General features: G+C 47.1%; 1 protein-coding gene across 1 annotated transcript in view; it reads left to right on the forward strand.

Moving 5' to 3' along the window:
• The window catches only part of LOC111150912 (SET and MYND domain containing 2), a 47,363-nt gene that overhangs the window by 12,424 nt on the left and 11,313 nt on the right, over window positions 1–23,626 (forward strand). Inside the window, exons 2-6 of the mRNA XM_022508600.1 lie at window positions 5,974–6,037; window positions 14,610–14,720; window positions 17,200–17,260; window positions 17,994–18,118; window positions 23,370–23,437. Coding sequence (XP_022364308.1) covers window positions 5,974–6,037; window positions 14,610–14,720; window positions 17,200–17,260; window positions 17,994–18,118; window positions 23,370–23,437 — 429 coding nt within the window. The remainder of the gene's footprint in view (window positions 1–5,973; window positions 6,038–14,609; window positions 14,721–17,199; window positions 17,261–17,993; window positions 18,119–23,369; window positions 23,438–23,626) is intronic.

A 23,626-nucleotide genomic window follows, 5' to 3' on the forward strand; every position in this document is an offset into this window, starting at 1 on the left:
AATGTAGAACGTGAAGGTAACACGCGTCTCTTGTATTTTCTCATGTGATTTTCATAACAAACCTATGGGGTTGGAACTGCGTCTTTATGGAGGAAAAGGTCCAGAGAGGATAAGTGCTTTGCCCAAGATCACATGGCACCTCAAACACAGGGAGGAGGATTTGAGCTCAAGAGATGGGGAAGTGACTCCTCACATTCACCCTAAATTGTGAACCAGGAATCAGGAGTAGATGGGGAAAGGGAAAAAAAAAAAAAGCCTCAGCTCTCTTTTTTAAAGCTTGCACCTGGCTTCTAAAATGCTTTCTTGTCATAGTTAGAAAATACGGTGTCAGCCTCTTTATTCTCACCTTAATATGCATCATCAAGGTCGCTCAACACCTAATACATCCAGAATGTGCTGCTAATTCTTAGGCTGAGTTACCTCGCAAAGAGTCTGCATTGCAGAGAATTACTTCAACACTAGTCAGCAGCTTCTGCCCCGGGAGAAACACTCAGCCCGAAAGGATTACCAGAGGCCTGGGCTGCTGATTCTGCCTCCTGGAAGCTGATTAGAATCTCCTGGAGAGCGTTTTCAAAAATCCCAGCACAGACCCAGGGACTGGGAGCTGCTGGGTCCTCCCCCAGGCACCGATTCACTCTTCTCTGTCTTGGAGTTCCATTCCTTTTGAGGGATTTCAGTTTATTCCTTCAAGTGACCTTTGTTAGTCTTTCTCTGAGAGGAGTTTTGTCGTCTTTGTTTTTGCAGTCTTTCCCCCAGACCTCCTGGACAATTCAGATCAGGGTTTATGGCTGTGTCTTCTGTAGGAAGACAGTTTATTCCGAACGCCTTGTGTGTTCCTACAGTGAAAATGGATCCCGTATGAAGTTTCTCTCTGGGACAGCGTCTGTGTCAGCAACAGTCAGACACTCAGAGAAGCTCTCTCTGTGCCTTCCTTCCTCTCTCAGGCACACACACACACACACACACACACAATGTAGGTACCAGTGCAGCAAATTCTTAATTTGAGTTTCAACGATCAGGCTTACTTTGAAATGTTTACCTGTCTCCCCAGCTGTGGAAGGGAGATAGAGTTCCCATAGGTGTCCGCGTATGGGAAACAGAGCGCCCTCTCCTGTCACCATCCCACCTCATCTGAACTTCCCTTGTACCCGGAGTAGATCAAAGTAGGTTTGGATGCTCTTCACAATCACGAAGTGCTTTAGCTTTTCTCCTTCTCTGCTCTGAAGGCGGGCGGGCTCAGGAAGATGTGAGCTAGAACATTCGCATGTGAGCAGGCAGTTGCTCGAATGAGCGCACACACAGGCCAGTCTGCCCCAGAGCCAGGCAAAGCTTTTTGGTAGTTTGTGAGAGCTGTACCATCCCGTCACCCAGCTCCCAGCAGACACGGCCCAGCTTGGACTGGCCCAGTATCTGTCTGCCTGAGAAACACTTTGATGCATTGTACTGAAGGACAGGGAAGGACTTTCTTCCCACAGACCAAATACACAATCAGTTATAATTGATTATAATTGATATGATTATCAGTTATTTCACGCCAGTGCATTTTAAGTGAAACCAATGACTGCGTCACACCGTTGGTTGAGACACCCTCTTTGTGGGGGTGCTCCCTCCCGAAATCTCATGTTGAGAAATGATCCTGGCTTCTCCCCATTGTGTTTTTGGAGCACAGTGGCATGAAACCGGTCTCGGTGGAACCGGGAGGCTGTGCCAACAGAGTAAAGACGGCCTTATGTTCTGTTACTACTGTTAGGTTATCCAAACACGTAGATGATTCCTGCTTCGTGTAGTAGATCCCCCTGAAGGACTGTCGCGGTAACTCAAGGAAGGCTGTTCTTGAGTGACAAAGGCGAAATCTGTACTTCAGCATGTGGATTCTGATTCTGCTACCTACTTGCTGAATGACCACGTTGAATCACATACTTCTCCTTTGGACCCTCATTATCTTCATTTGAAAAATAGGACCAAGGCCTTTTTCTCAGAGCTGACAGACTTATTAAGATAGATCCGTTTTCATATTGTTTGGTCTTAAGGATCCCTCTATACTTTTAAACACTGAGAACTGCAAAGAGCTTTTGTTCATATGGAGTATGTTTATTAATATTGACCATACTTGAAATTAAAACAGAAAATTATATTCAGTTTAAAAGGACACCAGCTATTACTGCTAGTAGCATAATTTTTTTTTTTTTTTAAGAACTATTTTACAGAACAAGAGAATTAGTGAGACTAGTGGTGGTGTTCCAGTTTTACAAGTCTCTTTAATGTTTGGATTTCTGGAAGACAGCTGGATTCTCAAATACGCTTCTGAATTCAGTCTGTGGTATTATGTAGTTTTGGTTGAAATATGTGGAGAGAATCCAGGCTCAAATAGATACGTAATCAGAGAGAGATCTATTTTAACAGCCTTTTCAATAAATTGTGAATATATTTTGATTCAACACTATAACTTGGTAAGTGAATTTGTCTTAAAGGGTAGACCCTTCAGTGTGCAATGAAGCTGTGTCAGTGAACTTTACGTGCTCTCTTACGTTGAAATCCCTTGGTCTGTCTTGCACTTTGAATGACTTTTTTAGCCATGCATAATTTTTAAAAATACCACGTCCCTCTCCTTTGAAAAACATTGGTTCACTGAATTATATAGACATTCTAAAAGTTGATAGTCTTCATAAACTATTTTTTAAATCTTTTTTTTTTTGAGATTTTGTTTATTTATTTGATAGACAGAGGTCACAGGTAGGCAGAGAGGCAGACAGAGAGAGAGGAGGAAGCAGGCTCCCTGCTGAGCAGAGAGCCCGATGCGGGACTTGATCCCAGGACCCTGGGATCATGACCTGAGCCCAAGGCAGAGGCTTTAACCTATTGAGCCACCCAGGCGCCCCCATAAACTATTAAAAAAAAAAAAAAAACCCACAATTGTTAATATCTCTGGCAATCTCACATGAGAGGCTGTCAAAATTCTCACATTTGCTTGAAAGCTGACATTTTATCATTAACCAAACCTATTTTCAGTTGTTTTCTTTGAAGTGACATTCATTTCCATCATGTATCTGCCAAATCCTCAAGTCTGAAAAATCACCGTTTGTTTAACGGGGAAGGGGGGGCTGGTTCACGGTAGGACTCGGGCGCTCACACAGGTGCTTTTCCCTGAGCCACCCGGTGTGCCTCGGGACCAGAAGAAATCCTTGATGCTTATCTAACTTACCACAGGATGTCAGAAGATACTGTCCTCCCAAGCATCAAGACTGAACACAACGACTACTTGTTACTGCTTCATCAGGGATCTTCTTAAGTAAAACTGGCCTTTCCCCCCCTTAACTCGGAGCCTGTGGAAGTCAAGAACACACGGGGACAGCTTGATTTGCTTTGATTTATACCAGGGCTCCCAATGTTTTACCCTCCAGGCTCCTTTACACCTTGCACCCCTGCAGTGCAATTGTCAAGACTGTAGTGTGACTTGGAAAGTAGTTTTGGTCCCACTGACTCCCAGAAAGGGTCCCTGGGATCCCAGAAGTCTCCAGACCACAGTTTGAGAACCCCTGGGACAGACTCTAGAAATTACCCAACAAATTGCCCACCCTTAAAACTTAGCTGTTTCTTTCTGCCTCTTGCTGATTGGGGCTTGTGGACTTGGTAGCAGGCTAGAGTGAACGAATCCTGGCCTTTGGGCAATTTATGGTTTTGATGAAATCCCACTAGAGTTCTTCCCGAGCTCTCGAGAGCCCAGTTTTGCCATTTCTCTCCCTTGGTATGTTACCGTGAGGCTAAAAACAAGCCTTGGTTTCATACTCACTTTACTGCTTGCCTCTGCAGGACAGGCCACCGAATCCTTGCTTTTTGGTATGATCTAGGGCTAATAAGGATGTTTTTGAGATAGTTTTCCCATCTTTTATACCAGGGGGTCTTAACTCCAGTTTCAGAGGCCGTTCAGTGTCTTTGGGCTTCAGCTGGCTCAGAGCCCTTGAGATCTCCCCAAATTTTCTGTTGCTTTGGGGGGTTGGGGAGAAGATGGGTTGTTGGGAGAATCAGTAGCTTCCATCAAATTCTCAAAGAGCTTCTGTGACCTCTCCCCCTGCAAAAACAAATGTTAACAAACAGCTGCTTCCGATGGACATCTTTATGGGGTGGCATCTAGGCATCCATTATCCATTTCCAAACGCACCTCTTTTGGGAAGGAATTTTCAAATCTCCCTCCCTGGCTTGGCCCCTCTTGACTTTCCATCCCCTTGGCATTCTTCTAGCTCTCTGTCTCTTGGCACTTGCTTCCAAGTCACTTCTCAGTAGTTTCTCTGTAACCTCTTTGGTCCTTCTTTCCTTCTTGTAAAATGCAGCAGAGCAGGGACCTTCCGACCGTCTCTGGTTTCTTTGTTACTGCGAAGTGCAAAGTCAGAGTCAGGATGCCTTCAGGAGCACCTTGGGTCCGGGCGGGGGTGGGGGAAGGTACTTTAGGCCAGAGAATATGCTCAGCCAAATCAGTGAGTTCCTTTTTAAACTACTGAGATGTGCAAACTCCGGATATTTATTTATGCCTCCGCCACAAGATGTGTTTTTCTCCCACACATTCTCCACAGTCTGCTTCTTGGAATCCAAGTGCTGTCATGAAAACTGCAAGGCAGTCTGTTTCGCTCCAACAGGAGCATTTGGGGAGCAGTCTCGATTCCGTGGGAGTAGTGTGGTGACTGTCGCTCGCTGACAAGGAGCAGAGGAGGACTCTGCAGCGTGATTCCCTGTGTTTTCTAGAGCTTCAGCTCCCCCCACCCCCGGCGCGCTGCAGGGGGGTGTGGGGGCGGGGGTGCACTGCAGTGCCCAGCCTGGCAGCCTCGACAGCGCCCCTCGTGGCCAGGCGTCGGCATTGCCTCAATTTGAAGGCCGGCTTCCGGGGTCGGGGCACAAGACGTGTGCTTTGAACTAAAGGTTACTTTCCCACCTAAAAAAAAAAATGTGTTTAAGGATTCTTTGGTGAGGTTTAATTCTGCGGCTTCACAGTTTTTGAAAAAGCTTTGACTTATCAAACCTGACAAACACACTAGAACCTGACAGTTGGGAAACAGCAGATTCTCTGTCCTTTAGCGGAAGCATGGAGGTGATATGGCAAGGAAGGGGACCGTTGACCTCATTACAAAGGCAGAAGAATCACTCAGTGCAGTACACCGATGAGGTGGTATGGGTACCGATCACATCCAGTAATGTTTTATATGAGTATGTCTGTGCTTGCTGGGTTGCATTACACACACGCACACACACATTTTGAGTGGGAAGAAGGAGAGAGAAAATCATAAGCAGACTCCATGCTAAGCGCAGAGCCTGATACGAGGCTTAATCTCACCACCCTGACATCATGGCTGGAGCAGAAACCAAGAGTCAGATGCTCAATGGGCTGAGCCGCCCAGGTGGGTTGCATTGTTTTTAAACTTGGCTTTCTGGGCAGCATAGGAATTACTGACATACACTGTTCCATCTTCTGCCTTACTTGCATTTCTAATTAATAGAGGTTGTCACTCACACTGCATTTTCACCAGTCCAGGTGGCCTGTAAGCCTCTGTCTGTATGAGGTCAAACCTCTAAGATGGTTTTGTTTATCTCTGTCCCTCTGTAGTAGGTGAGAGAATCAGGATCTAAGGCCCTTTGACTTGCCCCAAACTACCGAGTACTAGTGCAGGCAATGCAGAAGCTCTGGTGTCCAGGCCAGGCTCATGAGTCGTAGACACACTGCCTGTCAGTTGGGAAGCTGCCCTTCCCACCGCCAGGGCGGGGAGACGCTGGTGCACGTACTGCTTGACTCACTTACTCCTACCCAAGGACTGAATCTGGTCACAATTCTCCTTTGGGAAAAATGCCACTTTATCAGTGGGAGAGTAAGGTAAGGTGAATCCTGGCGCTGCTTCCCGACCAGATGGCTTTTATGATTGCATGATAAAATGTGCAGCTTCACGTTTCTGTGCCTCTCGCCACTACAGTGCCCTTTCTGTTTTCAAGGAAAGAAGGACTGTCCAAATGCGGAAGATGCAAGCAGACATTTTACTGCAATGTGGAGTGTCAGGTAGGTTCTGGGCCATCTGGTAGGGAGGGCCTTGCTTCCTCTGAAGAGCGGGACCCCGAGGTCCTTCCCTTTCCTCGTCACGCCATTCCCAGCACCCTTTGCAGCCAGAGCGGGGAAGCTTACTTCGGGCCTTGGATGCGGCTGGATGCCCTTGAGCGCTGGCCTAGGACTGAAGGCAGCCAGTGATAGACAGCGATGCTCTGGGGCCACAGGCAGGTGCAGGCGAAGGGGAAAGACCTAAGGAGGGCATGTTGGGTGCAGGCACGTGGATTGCCAAGGTTGACAGTTTGCTCCCCAAACCTGCCAACAACAGATGGAACACTGAGGGGGTGACAAACAAAAAATGCTAAAATGGTACCTTTAAAATATTTTAATTTTTACTGTCACAGGTCTGTATTTTTATAAATCCCCATAAGCAGGCCACACGTCTCCCTTGGCCTGTTCAAAGCCAGTCTGAGTCCAGCCAGACTTCGGTGAGCGCCTGGCACAGCCTTGCCCGGCCAGAGGGTGGCCGTGCTGAATCTGTGCTTGGAGCTGGTGCCTTGGAAGCAGCCGGGCTGGGACAGGCTCAGGAGGCGGGTTGCATAGAGACTGTGGGCCGTCTGGTCCGAGGGGTAAGTCACCAGGGAATCCTGTAATAACGTGACAGTGGGAAGCTTAGGGAGGAATTTGGGGGAACTCTTGGTAGCTCTTTGAGGGACAGAGTGCTGTTTTCCATTCTTGTCTGCTAGATTCTAGTTCTACTGAATGTTCATAGGTATTCTGCAGAAAATTCATTCCACGTTCTAACAATTTGAATTTAGGGAGAATATGGTCTTGGACAATCTGTGTACCCTCCTTAGTCTATTTTTTTTTTTTTAAATGGAAACCTTTTCATAGACTCTGGGAAATACTGATGCTATTAAATAGTGGCTCTAAGTGACAGGGAGGATTTTCTCGTTAGTCTTTACCTCTTTTTTTGGGTCATTGTTCTTGCCAGACTTGGTGTCATTTACCTCCCATACTTGCCCCCCCACCCGATCTACTTCTGATTACCCACTGTATCATTGTTTTCCTTCTCTTCTCCCTATGCAGTTGGCTCCTGAAAATCCCCAAAGAGCATTATTATTTATCAGTGGGAGAGGTTGCTAAGCTCTGATGTCCCATCTGACCATAGAGCTCCAGTCACAATGGCACCTTACTGGAATGAAGCACAGGTTGAGCCATTGGCCTGGAGACCTCAGCCTTGGGTCTGCGGGCCCTGTGCAGCCCACTCCCCTGTGTCTCCCCTGGCAGGCTTCCAGAGGTGGTCAGCCTGTGTGACAGTGGGAATATAAATGGTTTATCATTGAGTTTTCAGGGAGTGTGACTTCTTTCAAGGAGGAGAGATCATACTTTGCTCCTACCAGTTGTGGTTGGATCGCTTTGGTGCTGGGGAGATCAGAGAGCCCTGGGAATTCCATGATCTGATTCCAGGAATGATAAGTTAGCTCTTTCTAGATTTAAGTTAAATTCTTCTAGAAAAATTAACTCATTACATTCTGGTTTGTTAGGGAAGCAAGATAGGAAAATTGCATAGAGTTCGGACTGTATAGCACAGAATAGTAGAAGGAGAGGATCCTAACTCTGCAACCTGCTATCTCTATGAACTCAACGAGCCACAGGACATCTCTGCGCTCAGTGCCTTCACACATGAATGATGGCAGTAGTGCCCGTCCTGACAAACGGTAGCGACCTAGTGATATGAGAGCTATGAAAGTTCTCTATAAACCGTGATGCCGTGGACAGGTGTGAGGACATACGGGAAATACTGTGACGGTAATTTAGGCTGGACCCCAGCTCAGCTGTGCAAAGAATAAAGTGTATAGCATACTTTAGATTTGACAGACTTGGTTTGTTTTGGTTTTGTTTTTTGTTTCCTTTACCCCAAGAGAATGGATGGATTCTAAAACCCTGAGAACACTAACAGTGTACGTTGTGTGAGTCATGCTTATTACAAAATGAGTCTTACGTTCTCTGATGAGCTGTAAACACTGCGTTAATGCAAAGAATCAGACTACGTGAGACGCCCATTACCTCGGGGTCTTCTGAGCGTGTTGCTAACTCTTCTCCCATTATGCCTCCCTAGATGGCACTATTTTGATGAACCATTGCAGTCCAGGGGGCTTTTCAAGGTGGCCGGTGGGGCTCCCCTTCCCTTCAGGACCGAGTTTCCCAAAGCTGCAGACTTTGAGAGCTCATCTGTGAGCACACAGCGAGGGGCGCTCTCCCTACGGGGGTTCACGTGAACCAAATACACCGGCCTGTGTGCGCCAGGGTGCTGCATTTCACTCGACAGCAAGCAGTTTGGTGGTCTGTATGTTCTCCTGTGAACAGACTGTCCAGGTGGTCAGATCATAAGGAGCTTGCTTGGGTAGCCGGGAAGCCTGGAGCCGAGGGTCCTGCTCTGTGATGCTAAGTCAAGTTCAAGGTCTCAGGCCAAGACAGCTTGCTGTGACCAACCTCGTGATGGAGAGTCTTCCCTGCTCTTTACCCAGTGTTCGGGTAAAGTGGTGGGTTTCCCCCTCAGCCCTGGAGAGGACTTCTGCAATCCAAGTTTACTGTGCTTCTGGGAAGTATCTAGTGGCCAAAGTCCCTCCCTAAATGACAAGTGATACCCGGTTCCTGATGCCACTTGTTGCCAGAGGTGACAGACTGGTTTTCATCTGGAAGTTTTATTCTTGTTTCATCTGTCCCCTTTTGTTGAAGGAAGAGGTTAATGGCCATTAAGGCTTGTCATGCTTTCGTGCTGAAGAACTAAGTCAGAGCAAGGCAGTGGATTGTAAGACCTAGAATGGTCCTAAGGGTTTAACAAAAGCAAGTGCCTAGGAAGAAATGACAGTTCAGGAACTTCATACGTATAATCATTAGGGGAGGAATCTGGGGCATTAGCTCCAGATAAAAATGTATTCAGTTTTCCTCCTAAGGGGGTGCTTGGGTGGGATCAAAGGGGGAGCTGTGCTGTATAAAGCAAGGGCAGAGATGGGAAGAGGCAGGTAACTGAGCCATTCTCCACCTGAGAGACCAGAGCCCTTGGCTGCTCCTCACCACCGCGTAGAACACGCCCACCTGGAGCGCAGACCTGGACACCAAACAGCAGAGGTGGGAAGTGGGGTGTCAAGAGTGAAGGTTACCAGGTCCAGCATGTCAGCAGATAAGAAAACAGTGGCCACAAGTGGTTGGGTGACCTGCCCAAGGTCACAGGGGCAGGACTGAGGACTAGACTGTACAGATTGCTGGTGGGAGGCTGTCTCCGCTTTCCAACATGGTGCTTTTGGGGGTCTTGAGGGCCCTCTGAGAGAGGGGGCACTATAGGGACATGTCAAAGAGAAGTGACCTTCAGTGGACGTGAAAGGGGAGAGCCCCTTCTCATGTCATCTTTGCCAAAAATCTACCCCAAGAGTGCTAAGGCAGCACACTTCCCAAGGGTGTCATCTTCCCAGGGAGTACAGCATCTCAGGAGACCCTAGCCACTACGTGCACTCTCCCCAAGCCCTCTTCCCTGACCGCAGTGCTTTAGAATTTCACTTTATTTTATACAATTTGGTGATATCTTGTCCCATTTACTTTTCTCTTCATTCACTTGACTCAGTGTGATCTTGCCAGAGGAAAGATTTTAATTGATGATGCATGAAAGGATAATGGGAGGAAACATAAAAGAAATAGAAGTTCCTTTTTAGTTAGGCTTATTTTGTAACCTGTGTGTTTTAATGAACTATATTTATTTTTATAAATATGCCTGGAAAGCTAAGTATATTATTGCCTCACTTAGATTTCTTCATTAAATTGCACCATGACATGTTCAAGAGAATGGTTTTACAAAGTTATTTTATAGAGGAACCACTGTAGAGGAGAACTTTCTAGGGTGTTGTTTCTTAACATTAACAAATAGAAAAGAAACTGTTCATGATGCGTAAACAGAGGTGATGGGGTTACGAGAGTGTTTTTGAAAGTAAGAAGGGGCTTGCCCTGATGGGGATAAAAAAGCACATGTGAGGAGCATGTGACTAAGAACGTGAGAAAATTTGTGAATTTCCTCGTTGAAGAGAAAGTAACTGAAGCGTAGAAGATGCATAAGAAATACTCACCCGACCCTCTTGTTGTTATGGGTGAATTAGGGAATTGGGCCAGAGTCACAGGTTCAGTCCTGGTTAAATTCACTTTGGTCCCTTAACCCAGACTTTGGAAGCCTCTTGAACTTGATCACCCTTTTCTCTAAATGTTCCACATCACCGGTAGGAAAACGTGTGGATGAATGAATGAGCCCGTCCCCTGGCTCTTGAAGCGAAACATAAAACAAAGCCCATGTTCTTGTGATGGGGGCCCAGCAGCCTCAGTCACCTTCGTGTGAGGTGGTCGGTGTGCACCTGACTCCTTTGTACTCCTCCCCTTCATGATAATGGTAGTGGCAGCAGAAATCCCATGACGTTTTCTTACTGTTCCGTGTTTCAGGAAGTCACATGCATTTAGCCAAGTAGACTACATCTGTTTCGAAAGCTCCATTAAAGCCAAGAGAAATACCAGGTGCGAAAGTTAGGAAAGGGGACTTCACAATAAAAACTCACTCTCCTTGTCCAGGAAGACAGCATTATCATTCACTCAGCAGAAAACTGGACGAAATAATGGTCAGTTGTTTCTTCCAAGGTTGAAAATGCTGGTGCATCCTGAGACAATTTTCTAACTCTTTATGTGTCTTGAAGCATTTTTGTCCATGCACACACAGGAGTCATGCAGAACAGTTATTACATTGGCTGAAAATGACCTTGAGGTTTAAATAGGGTACCAAAATTTCTGTATTTTCCTTTTACATTGATTTGATTATTTAACTTCATTGGACAAATAATCTTTGTTCATTTTAGAAAAATCTGGAAAGTACAGTCTGAAAAGACAACAGAAAGGATCCATGATTTTGTCCTTCCAGAGAAAATCTCTACTAGCCCTTTGCTATCTGTCTTTCTCAGTCCTTCCTGTCTATTTGTATATTACTTTAATGGAAAAATAAGATCTGAATTCACATAAGATTGTAAAAAGATTGCAATCAGGGCAGAAGAAATAGCTTGACTTTTGAAGAAAGATACTCAAAGTTTTAGAAAGACTCACAAAAATGTTTTAAAAAGCTTAGATAAGCAGTTACAAAACCACTCTGTGTATGAAGAAACCACTGATACTGAAAAACAACAAAACAAAATGAACTGTTCGTTGATACTGCCTATTCCAATTCCTCAGGATAGCCAATTTTTTTCCAAGTTTTGTCCAGTCTGATTATTTACAGTTTTTCTAGTCAGAACCTGGGCAAATTGCCACTGTCAGGTTCTCTCCGGTGTGGGAACCTTCCCTGTGACAGAGGACGGCATGTCAGATGACGCTCAGGACCGAACTGGTGCTCCTGCCAGATGCGAGCCTCCCTCCCAGCTTTTTGTTGTTGTTGTTGTTGTTGTTTTAAAGAATTAAAACAGTGCCGTGGAGGTACCTGTCATTCCTCCCTTAGTCCACATCTCTCACCACCTTCCAGCAGAAGGTGAAAACTTATTTGGGGAAATTTCCCTTGATGAAACTTCTGTGATTCCACACTTTGAATTTATTGTGCTGTCTGCTTTCACGGGCTGTGTGTGGATCCATGTCACATACGTGTCTCCTGTCACGGTCACAAACTCCTTCAAGTTCAGGACTTCATCTCCCCTCCCTGCCTCTAGGGTCAGTTGCAGAGCTCGTTGCATGCACGAATGAATGCATGAATGAACGAACGAATGAACCAGTGAATGAACAGGTTCCCACATGTTTTGAGAGTGTGCCATGTGCCAGGCACTTTTCTAGGTGCTTCTCCAGGATGAGCTAATTGGATCCTGATGAGGACACTCTGTGTTTGCACCGATGCCTCATTGTCCCCACGTGAAGGTCCTACATGTCTCAGTCCTCTTCAGGCTTCGGATCTGATTATCACTCTTGGAAGGTGTCAAATCACTCTTGGAAGGTGGAACTGCTAAGTAACTCAGAGATTACGTTATTGACAGCCAAGGGTACAGCTGTGGAGGGATTATGAGGTCCGCCTGCTGTCACAGAGCTGAGGAGCACGGGGCTAAGAATGCAGGTTTCCTGAGCCCCAGACCCAGGGTCCGCTTCCTTGACAGCACTCTGCTCTCCTCCCAGAGGCTCCCTTCCCTTTGAGGACATTCCCATCTATAATTGTCAGCGTCGTGTGTTACTTGTATTAGCCTCGATTTTATGTGCTCTTAATGAATTGATTCTATTACTAAATAATACATAAATCATGGTAAGAAAGGTTGGGGTTAAACTTCCTTCTCCCAGGAGTCATTATTGTTGAACATGGAGGACAAGACCTGCTGTTCAGGAAACAGGCATCTCCAAGGCCCTGCAAAAGCCTTCTCTTAGAATTCCTGGTTTCACAGTGGACACGTGCTCGTGGTTGCTAATTATCTATCTGTCTCCTACTGGCCGTCCCCATTCCCCTCAGATGCCCCAAGGCCTAAAGCCTTCTCGGTGTTTGCCTCTTTGCCTCATCACCGTGCTCTCATTTCAGGCTTTGGCTAAAAACAGATCCCCTTCTCCCTCATGCATATCTTGTCATTTCTTTCTCTCCATGCACTTGGTTATATTCGGCACGGCGTTATTTAACTGTGTGGAACATCTCGGCGCTGAACTTGAGCCAGTGGCCTGCACCACGTAGTGGTGTCCTTCCTTCTTGGGGCGGGGGTAGGGAGCAGGGGTCAAGGAGACATCTTCATTCTTTCAGCAAACTTTATCGAGGACGTCGTAAATGTGAGGCCCTGTTCTAGCTTCTGGGTTATAAATGTGGGAAAAAACCCACACCAGACTGAGTTCCTTTATTTTAATAAGGGGAGACAGATACCACAAACTAATAAATACGTAGCATATCAGGTGGTGAGAAGAACCAGAGATGTATAGAGCAAGAGAACGTGCAGGGGTGGGCACATGCTAGTGGATATTCATGGCAGGAATCCTGAGAAGAGGTAGTCAGGGAGCAACATGGACATCTAGAGGAAGAGGGCACCAGCCAGGAATACAGCAAGTACAAGAGGTTTTAGGGCAGGAGTGCGCACGGTCTGTGTAAGGAGCAGCGGGGGTCTGAGGTGAGAGCGTGGCAGGAGGCGATGGGGTCAGAGGAGTGGGGGAGGGTCCCCAGCATGAGTGGCTTATCGGTCATCTTTAAGACTCTGCCTTTTGCTCTGAGATGAGAAGCCATTAGAAGGTTCTGAGCCGAGAACTGGCAAGATCTGAGTTCTGTGTAGCAGGATTGACTACCCTGCTGCTTTCCTGATCCTAGTTCGCCGGGGCAGGCGCAGTAGTGGGCATGTGGGTGGGAGGCATGGGCGGTACTGGGGTGGGGGAGGGTGTGGGAGCTGCAGCGGGCAGGAGGGTGGGGCAGTGAGGGGTGATCAGGTTCTAGATCTGTTCTGAAGGCAGGGAGAACGGGTGTGCTGGAGGTGACTGGGGAGCATGGGGCAGGCAACGAGGATGACCCCGGGCTCCAGCCTGAGCATCTGAAAGAACAGATTCGCTGTTTTCTGAGGTGGGGAAAGCTGAGGGAAGCCAGGATATGCCCGCTTCCGTCGAGAGGCGCTGTGTCTGCAGACTCCCGTCGCAAGTGCTGTGAGATTTCCCACCTCACAAGTCATCCTCCCTCCACCCTCCACCCCTTCCTCCCAGGTCCCAGCTCTGCTTTCCACCTCCTCCCCAGCTGCCCCTGACTCCGTCTCGCCAGCACCGCTGCTTCTTGGCAATCAGCGCATCCCTCCATGATGGCCCGTCCATTCTCTGTCACCCCCCCGCCCCTGTCACCAGTGATGGCATTGCCAGCTCCATCCCAGCCCTCACTCCTCTCCACGGCTACCACGGCACCACGGTGTCCTTCTCCCTCAGCCTCACCAGTCCCCATGCACAGCGTCCCTCCCCTGCCCGTAGTGAGCACCTACCCTTTGTGTCCCAACCTGGGGCATGAGAGCATCAAGACAGGACCGAAAGGACTACGGTGTTCCTTTGTCAGGGGACTCTTCAGGGAGTCTGTATTCCTAAATGTGGCCAGTGGTTGCCTCTGCCAGGCTCTTCAATGGCTCTTGCCAAAGCCTTCATTTGTGTTCTGTTTTTGTCACCTATGAAAGGAGACAAGTGGCTGAGTACAGCTCTCAGGGCTTTGCCCCGATGTGAGAACAGAAGCAGAACAGGACTGTGAGGGCGCGGCGCCAGATCAATGGCAAATACCCCAAATCACAGATAACGGAAGGCGGCATGCTCCGTTCGGGCGAATGAGGGGCTACAGGAAGATGAGATGTTGATGAAAAAACACAAAGTAGATTTTCTCATCCCAACGACCTTGGCCAGGCCTGAGTCAAGGCCATACAACCGTCTCTATCTTAAAGGATGTTTTTGTCTCTCGCTTTTGTGAGCTTCATTGTGTTTTCCAAAAGGAAACATATTTCACTTGACCTTCACTAGAAGGACTTACTGCATGCTCTCTTCTTGAACTTTATTCCTGTGTGTGAGTGTTTAATCATTTTCTTTTTTCTAACTTTCCCAGAAAGAAGATTGGCCCATGCACAAGCTGGAATGTTCTCCCATGGTTGTTTTTGGGGAAAACTGGAATCCCTCAGAGACTGTAAGGCTCACTGCAAGGATTCTGGCCAAACAGGTGAGGAAATGGGATGATGTTCAAGTGCACTTTCTTTCTTTCTTTCTTTTTTTTTCCTTAAAGGTCAGAAAGAGGAGTGGCCCGTGGTGACCATCTCTGGTTAAACATTCTCAGATTCTCATTTCCCCTCATGTCCCCACGGGCGGGCGTGGGAATAACACTGCAGGCAGAAACTATTTGTTGTTGGCCCCGTGCAATGAGGATGTCACTTACCCCAGGTTGGGAACATAGCCACAGCTGTTAAATTCTGAACTTTTTTTTTTTTTTTTTTTTTTTAATGAGACAGGTTTACCTAGAAAAATACGGCCTTTTCCAATGTGAAGACCTGAGTGAAAATGACTAGAGCTTCCTAGGGAACCGGACTGGCCTGAGAAGCTTTGCAGTTTTCCCCTTTCTTTTCGACACCTAGAGTGCTCCCTGTCCCTCCTCCCAGCAGCGTCCTGTTCCCCGCTGTCTCCGTCTCCTACTCGCTCTCATCTAGGCAGGCAGGGGACGGGGCTGGAACAGCCAGCATGACAGATGTAAAGGAGAAGAAAAGGGGAAGGAGAGGAAAAGATGAGAAATCGAGGCACAGTGAGAGAGGAAGGGCGTAAAGAAAGAAGAAGTAAAGTGAGAAATGCCCCAGGGGAACTGATGATGGTCCTGGACAGTGTCCTCCAAAGATGATGCCAGGACTGGAATCCTCCGCCTTTTTCAGTCGGTCCTTACAGACGGGGCTCATGAAGTGCCAGATCTCTCGGGACCAAACTAAAAGATGGGGGAGAAACACCACGGGACGTATCCTTGTGACACAGCCTAATAGGTTGCGCGGCACTTAGAAGGCCTAGATCTGCGGAGACCCTGCCTGTGTCAGGGAGGGGCTTACTGCTCCTGAGTTGGGGGCAGGGCCCCTGTACTTGTCTTGAAGCTGAAATTTCATCCACTTCTTTATACCTGCCCTTTACACCTTCTTTATAGCCCACCTTCCTTTAAAACTTTCTATTTTTTTTGTCTGAGCCAAAGGGGATTGTAATGACTGACACATATCTGTCCCCAGCCCAAGTTAGGATCCTGGGCCACATAAACAGAGGTAGAACATTTCCAAACTCTGAGGTCATTATTCCATTATGTGCGGCGTGGGTCAGGTGCTTGCTGGAGTGCCACATCGTCTGCTCTGGGGTGAGCAGAGGAGTCACTGGCTGCCTGTAGGGTGAGACCAAAAACATCCAAACTGTTTTCCGAGGAGGGTGTTAATTTTTGAGTCCTTAACTGACAATGATCCTGAAGCATGAGCCAAGTTCTTGGTCGGGGGACAGGGTGGGAGGAGGCAGTGTGACTGGGCACGGTGTCACAGTAAGATCTGTGAGCATTTTGGGGAGGACGGGGTGGTCCTCCCCTGCCCCCGCCTCACACTCTTTGGTGGCATTTATAATACTGTGGTTAAGAATTCCAAAGAAGCCCGCGTATTTTCCCTGAATGAAAAGCTTTCCCAGGCAAGAGGACTTAACTAATCTTACAGGCATGTATCCTGTGAATGGAAGATTTCTGCTCCAAAAAGAACAGTGGCAATGTTTTGGCACCGGGAGGGTGGTCTGAAGGCTCTGATGAGTTTATGCCGGTTCCATTCAGCTTGTATTATAATTACTTATTGCTGCCGATAGTCTGTTAAATGAAAAGTTACCTGGCCATCTTTTCATCTCAGTAGGACTTGATGATTAGTAGAGAAACCAGACCATTTGTATTCTAGTAGCTTGCAAAGGGTTAGGGGAGACAGGCTACCCAACCACCAAGGGTAAGCTTAACATGTTAACCAGGGAGGAGAGAGTGCCCTGTGAGAGCCCCTGTACCCCCAGATGGAATAGCCAGATTACAAAGACACGGCCTCAGGCCAGCTCTTGAGCTCTGCTTTTGAACTCTTGTCAACACCAAGTTTATTCATGTTCTCAAAGCCTAGCAGGTTTACTATTGTTAGCTCCTCTTGGGGTGTCTAGAACAAAGCCGGCAACACGTTTAAAGTGAATCTGGGCTCACAGATACCACCAAAAGTGTTCCTTTTGAAACACAGAATTTGAGATCATTTTAGCCTATGCTTAAAGAAAGTGTAAAATGGATGGGGGGTTTGATTTTTGTTCCTTTTTAGAAGGAGAAATAATAAATAGGATGGTTCCCCTGTAGACTCAGAGTCCTTTTAAGTCGGGGCCCTAAAAAAGTTGATGTCTCGCCACTCTCCTTTCCCATAGTGGGCATCTTTAAGCCTACTGTGCGCACAGCGCGCTACCGGCTGTCAGGAATGTGGCAGACGCTTAAGAAAGTTTTCCGAGAAAGTCCTTCCGATTTGGGCACCGGGCAGATACTCGCAGCGCCCAAAAGCAGGACTCCTGGGAGGGTTTTCTTCATTGAGAATCGTTGCTCTTCCCTGATTTCGATGTAACAGTGAAAGCACCACTTTTTGCCCTGGTGGTTAACATCTCCATCTGTGTGGTTTCTTCCCGATCACCAGAAGATCCACCCAGAGCGAACACCTTCCGAGAAGTTGTTAGCTGTGAAGGAGTTCGAATCACGTGAGTTTTCTGTGACCGGCTGAGGAGTCGTTGGAGGGACACGTGTCAGTGGACAAGGCAGGGCTGGAGAAAGGCACGGGAAGCTTGTGGTGCTGGGGATTTTAACAACTAGTTTTTATTTTGACTCGTGTGCCTGTTTTGAAAAAAATGACTGTAACTCTTTTTTTTTTTCCCCCTGAGTTGACATGATGACTAGGAAATAATTAAGGGGAAGTAGGAACTCGCAGATGAGTTGCTGCATCTCGAGCTATCTCCTGCCGGCTCTCCTGGCATGCTGAATATTTTTGTATCTTTGCTGAATTGCAGTCCTGTAAACAGCTGATGTCCTTACTGAAAGGCATTATTAAATCAGGGCTGTCTGGTGTCTTGACCATGACACAGATTCTGGGGCTAATGGTGGGGGGAGGGGCTGGACGGGACCGCGCCTGCTCGTCAGTGCTGGCCACTTGTCCCTGACCTCGTTCCTCATGGTCAGTTAAGACTTCCTGTTCTGAGTGACTTCCAGTTGACAGAGGAAGAGAAGAAAAGAAATGGCACACTTGTCTTTGCCTAGAATTGATCAGTTAACACCAAGTAATGGGGAAGAGTATTTTCTGGGGGCTCCGTGGGGTTTTCTTGGTTTTTTGTTTTGTTTTGTTTTTGTTTTTTTCTCCATGCCATTTACAGTAGGTCAGGGATGTAGCTAGAAAGCCAGAGTTTTCTACCCAGTGAATAATGGTTTGCTTGTCCCCAGATCTGGAGAAATTAGACAACGAGAAGAGGGACTTGATTCAGAGTGACATTGCCGCACTTCGTCACTTTTACTCCAAGCACCTTGAGTTCCCCAACAGTGACAGCCTGGTGCTCCTCTTTGCACAGGTGAGAACACCAGTCTCCGGCGGCCGTCTCTAGCCTTTCCCTGTCCATGTCCCTGTCCCCAGCACATACTTGGTAAAGATGATCGGAAATAGACTGATGGCTTCTATGATGACGAGGCTGTTGACCTGTTGGACCCTGTTTTCCATAGCCCTGCTGGGTGACCTTGAGAAGACCTTGAGCTGGCCCTCCTTGATGTGTGGTACATAGGAAATTTACCTGACCTCTCCCTTTGGCACAGAAAGAGTTTATGAAACCGGAGGGGTGCCAGCACCCCAATATTGTGGCATACTAGAAGCTCCTTGAAAGGAAAGACCATTTGAGGTTCCCACATTAAATTTTGCTTTTCTTCTCTTAAATCTTCTGTTCTGACCCTAGTGTCCTTTACTCCTACAAACACTGTGTCCCTAAAGCACAGGCAAATCCAGATGCCCCCAGGAGGGAGGCCTTCTCCAGTGGCCCTAGGGAAGGACAATCACCAAGACAGGAGCCCGAGTGGGTCTAGGTACAGCAAGTCTCTGCTGACGGTTTTTAAGACGTCTTTAGAGAAGTCTAGGTTTACGAAAATCAGATCTAATTAAAAAATCAGAGAGACTTCTAGACAAGAGCAACTTAGAAGCGACTGAGGCACTGGAAACTAGCTGTGTGGAAAGGTGAAGATGGAGGCATGGTTGGAACAGATGGAGGAAGTGCAGCGATCGCTGCGGCTGCGCGGTCTGACCGCAAAGACATTCCTCTTATGGCAAGGGTGGCACTTCCGGCATGACCTCCTGGATCAGATTGCTCTCCCTTAGGTAGCCAGCATCTCCCCTACAAGCCGAACATGTAGTTGAAGGTGACCTTCCCGGAGAGAGCAATACAGCAAGGCTGTTGCGTGGGTGCACACAGCTCTGTTCCCCTGCCAGAAACTTCCGTCTTGAGCTCCACAAAAGACCTTGGGTGGATGCTTACGCATCTTGATCTTAGAACAGAATCAGTGTCGCCTGTGTACCTTTTGACCCAGTAATTCCATTTCCAGGAATCTGTCCCAAAGAATCATCAGAGAATGTGGACAGTAATTCACACGCAGATTGTCTATGGTGGGGTTCTTTTTAAAACTGGGAGGAAAGAAGGAAAACAACAAATGTTTTTTGGCCAGCAGTACTTGGCATAGCCTTGTGACCGAAGGTTATATAGCCTGTATATTTTGTTTTAGCGGATATGTAAAGATGTGTAAAACGTGGATAGAGCTGTAGTGTAAAAGCAGGATAAAAATGTGTATGAGAACACACACACATATGTTAAAAAAAAGATTTGGTCGAAGGTCACAGGTGATTATCTCCTGACTTGTAGACTATTTTTGCTTTTTTTAGTTGGGTAATTTTCTGCATTTTCTACAATGAGTGTGTGTAACTTAAGAAAACACTCAAAAGGGGCTCAGTGGGTTAAGCCTCTGCCTTCTGCTCAGGTCATGATCCCAGGGTCCTGGGACCCCACCTCAGGCTCCCTGCTTAGCGAGGAGTCTGCTTGTCCCTCCCCCCGCCCCTTCCCCAGCCACATGTGCACACCCGCTCTCTCCCTCTCCCGCAAATAAATAAGTAAAATCTTAAAAGAAAAAAGAACACTAAAAAGAAGAAAAAGATTAAAAAGCATCCATAATTCTTCCACTTCAGAAATTCCACGTTTAATGAATGAAGTGAGTCTTCATCTCTTTTCTGACCCACTTGAACTGCCGTGAGCATGACTGCTACCAGTTGGATGAATTCCTTGATGGATGTAATATTATATCTGTTTTGTGACTGTCGTCCTCAGGAAAAAAAAAAAATGCCATTCTTGGTAAAAGAAAAAAGGATTCCAGTTATGAGTGTTGCAGTAGATTTTCCTAATTTTCACTTTACCCTGGATTTATAAAACATTTTCCTAAGGGTCCTAGGACAGTGGATTTGAGTGACAGTGGGCAGTTGAGGAATTGATTAATCTGCCATTAAAAAAAAAAAAAAAGTGAGAGAGAGTTACCGGACTCTTTTCTGGACTAGAGAGGGCATGGTTATATGAGAACCCAGGAGAGATGAAATAAATATAGTGTATTTTCCCTTCTAACTGTGAAAAAAGATCACTTTTCCTCCAGCACAGCAATGGATGCTGGTAGGACTTCTCAGTTTTGGTGTTGGAATTCTGGGACCCAATCTTCATAACCAGAAATCAAGGCACTTGGTCTCACAAGCAAAAGTATATTTGTGGTGAAAATGACTCAGAATCTTTAACATTTGGACTGACTCAAAATCCAGGAGATAAAGATACACACACACACACACACACACACACACGATAACTGAAATAATTCCTTTACAGACTTCATATTTATCAAATCATAATATCCATTCTCACATTGTGTGTGTATGCACTTACATGTGTATGTGTGTGTATAGACACACACATGTATTTTTTCACGTATGAATTTGAACAGGCACTTTTAGTATCCCCGGAGAAAACTCCAAAGCAAAGCTGAATAGTGCTGTTCCAGCCCCGGGCCACCCTCTGGCCCAGCCTCCAGCCCCAAGCTGCGTGTCCTCTTCTCCAGCCTCCAAGTCCTCTCCTCTGCTTCGTGGGAGGGCGTCGTGCGTTACCTTGTGGCCCAGCAGCAGCTGGCAGCAGAAGGTGACTGCACTCCTCCGACAGCGTCGAGGTGCATTCTAATCACTGGGAACATATGCAGGGTTGGGAAGTATATTTTTGGTGTGCAGCCTACTTCTGGTCTAAATGCTAATTATGAGAATAGATTTAGCAAGGCACTTAACGCCTGAGTTGACTTGAAAAAAAGGACGGCGGCCCATGCGTCCTTCTTAACAACATGCAAGTTCACTGTTCCTCTCTGGGGATATTTCAGAAGGGAGGGAAAACTGGCAGAGAAACTGCTCTGCGGTTTGGCTTGTCCCCCATCCCCACCTCCCAGGAAGGAACCGTGAGGACACTGTGCTTACAGGAGCCTTTGCTCCTGAAGAAACACACTCACTCTTCCTCAGGGAGAGGAGGACGGTGGAGGGAATCGAGCCACCAGGGCTTGTAGAACACTGAAGCCCCAAGGAATTTGGAGTCACAGACTGGTCCGGTTGAGCAGATGATGAGATTAAGAGGCAACGGAGTGAGTCTCCTACCCCTCAGAGTTAGTGAGGAGCTGTCTGTCCCTCGATCGGTTTTGAAAATTGTCGCTAGATTCTCATTCATTCTCCTTCTGCAGACACTGCTGAGACACGGTAGTGCTGCTCCGAGGTTGTCTGTAGATCACGCCGGACTCGCCTGGTGCAGGGCACAGAGCTCATGCTCTAGTATATTTCGTTGAATGAATGAGAATCCTCATTCGCTCTTACCCAATGTCGGTTGTGGCTCATTGGCTCCTGGTGGTTGGTTAATGTCCTGATGACAGAGCAGGTTGGGGTACTGGAAGATGGCACAAAAAATACGACATGAAGTCTACGTAGAAATGCCCAATACCTCCAGACTTCCAAGGCTGTCCGTTGTTCCAGCCTGCAGTAATCTCTTTTTATGTCGAAAGTTCTAACTACTGGTTGTAAATATGTTGAATTGCAAAAGCCGCAAATGAAACCCCTCACAGCCTTTACTTCTCTGTGCATCTAGATTTCTAAGCCTTTGACATTGGCCTTTTTAGTTTTATGGAAAATTGCCTTATTACTCTTCCTAGATCAGAACAATTTCAGAGGAAAATGGTATAGAGTAAAACTCTTTTGCGTTTCTGAGAACTTCGTGTCTGAATATCTGGTCCGAACTCTGACTCCTTGTCTGCCACTCACTATTTCTATGGCCTTGAGCAAGTTCTCAATCATTGACCTCTCCCTGAGCCTCAGTTTCCACATCCGTAAAATGGGTCATCAGAGCAGTTTTGCAGATTTATGAGAGGGTAAACATGTAGCACCTAGCATAGGGCCTGGCCTAGAGGACGTGCACAGGGGACGCTGTTTTAAAAAGCCCATCTGTGGGCCTGAAATGTCCCGGTGCACTGTCTCCAGTACGGAAGGGCGTGGCTCTGACCCATGGGGTAAAAACGTTCAGCGGGGGCACCTCCCAGGCAGCCTTCACAGCAGCTTGGCAGGAGTTGGGGCGGGTGTCTCAGCCTTTGCCACTGTCTCTGCGCCAGTCACTGCTCCTCTCTGACTTCAGATTCGTCATTTGAAAAGTACAAAGACTGGTTCCCTTCCAGTTCTGAAGTCTTAGATGTAAAGGAAAAATACCCACTGAGTTGTCTCCCAGTTAGAGCGGGTGTGCGTCAAGGGCACGGAGTTAGGCCTGTTCATCCTTCTGTGCCCAGTGCCCACCCTGTAGTGGCTCTCAGTGAACGTCAGTGGAAAGAATGAATGTATGGAACATAAAATCGGGGCATACAGTCCTCATGGCAGCCTGCTCGCTCTGCGTTAGACTTGCACAAGCGCGAGAGTTAACTCTTCTTCTTCTTAAGGCTGAGACAGTTGCCAGTGGTTGATTTGGGCCTAAATGTGAAAGGCGGGCGTCTGTTCCTTAACCTCTGGCCCTCGGCCCTGTGCCTCTCGGGGGGATGGGCAACAGTTAGGTGAGCTGTGGAAGCGTTTTCCCATTTATCACCTCACTGCATGGGGCAAGTTGTGGATTAAGTGACTTCTTTTTCTTAATGTGTCATTTATTGGGGTACAGTTGACAGGGTTACATTAGCTTCAGGTATGCCACATAGTGAGTCAGCACTGGTGTATATCGGGAAATGGTCCGTGCTCTAAGTCCACTTGTCCTGTCACCTTACACAGTCAACACAGTATTCCTGACTATCTTCCCCATCCTGTACATCACATCCTCATGGGTCATGGCTTTTTTACCCAGAGAAAATCAGGGACAGAGGGACCCTGTGATGGGTTCATGATCACACAGCCGATCTGTGGCATCACTGGGACTGGACTCCAGGTATCCTAACTCCAAACTTCAGTCCTTGGAGTCTTAGCGGCTGTGGTGGCCTCGGGCCACTGTGTGTGGGGCGGGGGGGGGGGGGGGGGGTAGGTTGGCCGCACTAAATGTTCTTCCTTCCTAACAATTCTGCCTTTGTTTGTTACACATGAGATGGCTGCGTCGGTTTTGTTTGAGCCAAGGGTACGTTGGCCAAAAGACAGGTTTTTACATCACTCAACTGGAATGTCGTCCTAGTTAATTTGTGAAAGGTCAGAATTAAAGAATGATTTCTATCCGAAGAGAAGCTTCCTCTCACCTGTTTCTTCTTTCTCCCCCTCTCTCACTGCAGGTTAACTGTAATGGCTTCACAATTGAAGATGAAGAGCTTTCTCATTTGGGATCAGCAATATTTCCTGAGTAGGCTGAGTTTGACTTCACTTCTTTTCCTTTCTACTTCACTTAACACTAATTATATATATTTTTTTGATTTTTAAATAACCTACCTAACTGCATGTGGCAGGCATGAAACTCCAAGTGAATTAAGACTCCTTTTTAATCCTGCCAGATTTCAAAATATTTCCCATCCATTTAAGGATCCAAAGGTAG

The sequence above is a fragment of the Enhydra lutris genome, unplaced genomic scaffold (assembly GCF_002288905.1).
Source record: "Enhydra lutris kenyoni isolate GAN:26980312 unplaced genomic scaffold, ASM228890v2 scaffoldscaffold24, whole genome shotgun sequence".
Taxonomy (NCBI): Eukaryota; Metazoa; Chordata; class Mammalia; order Carnivora; family Mustelidae; genus Enhydra; species Enhydra lutris.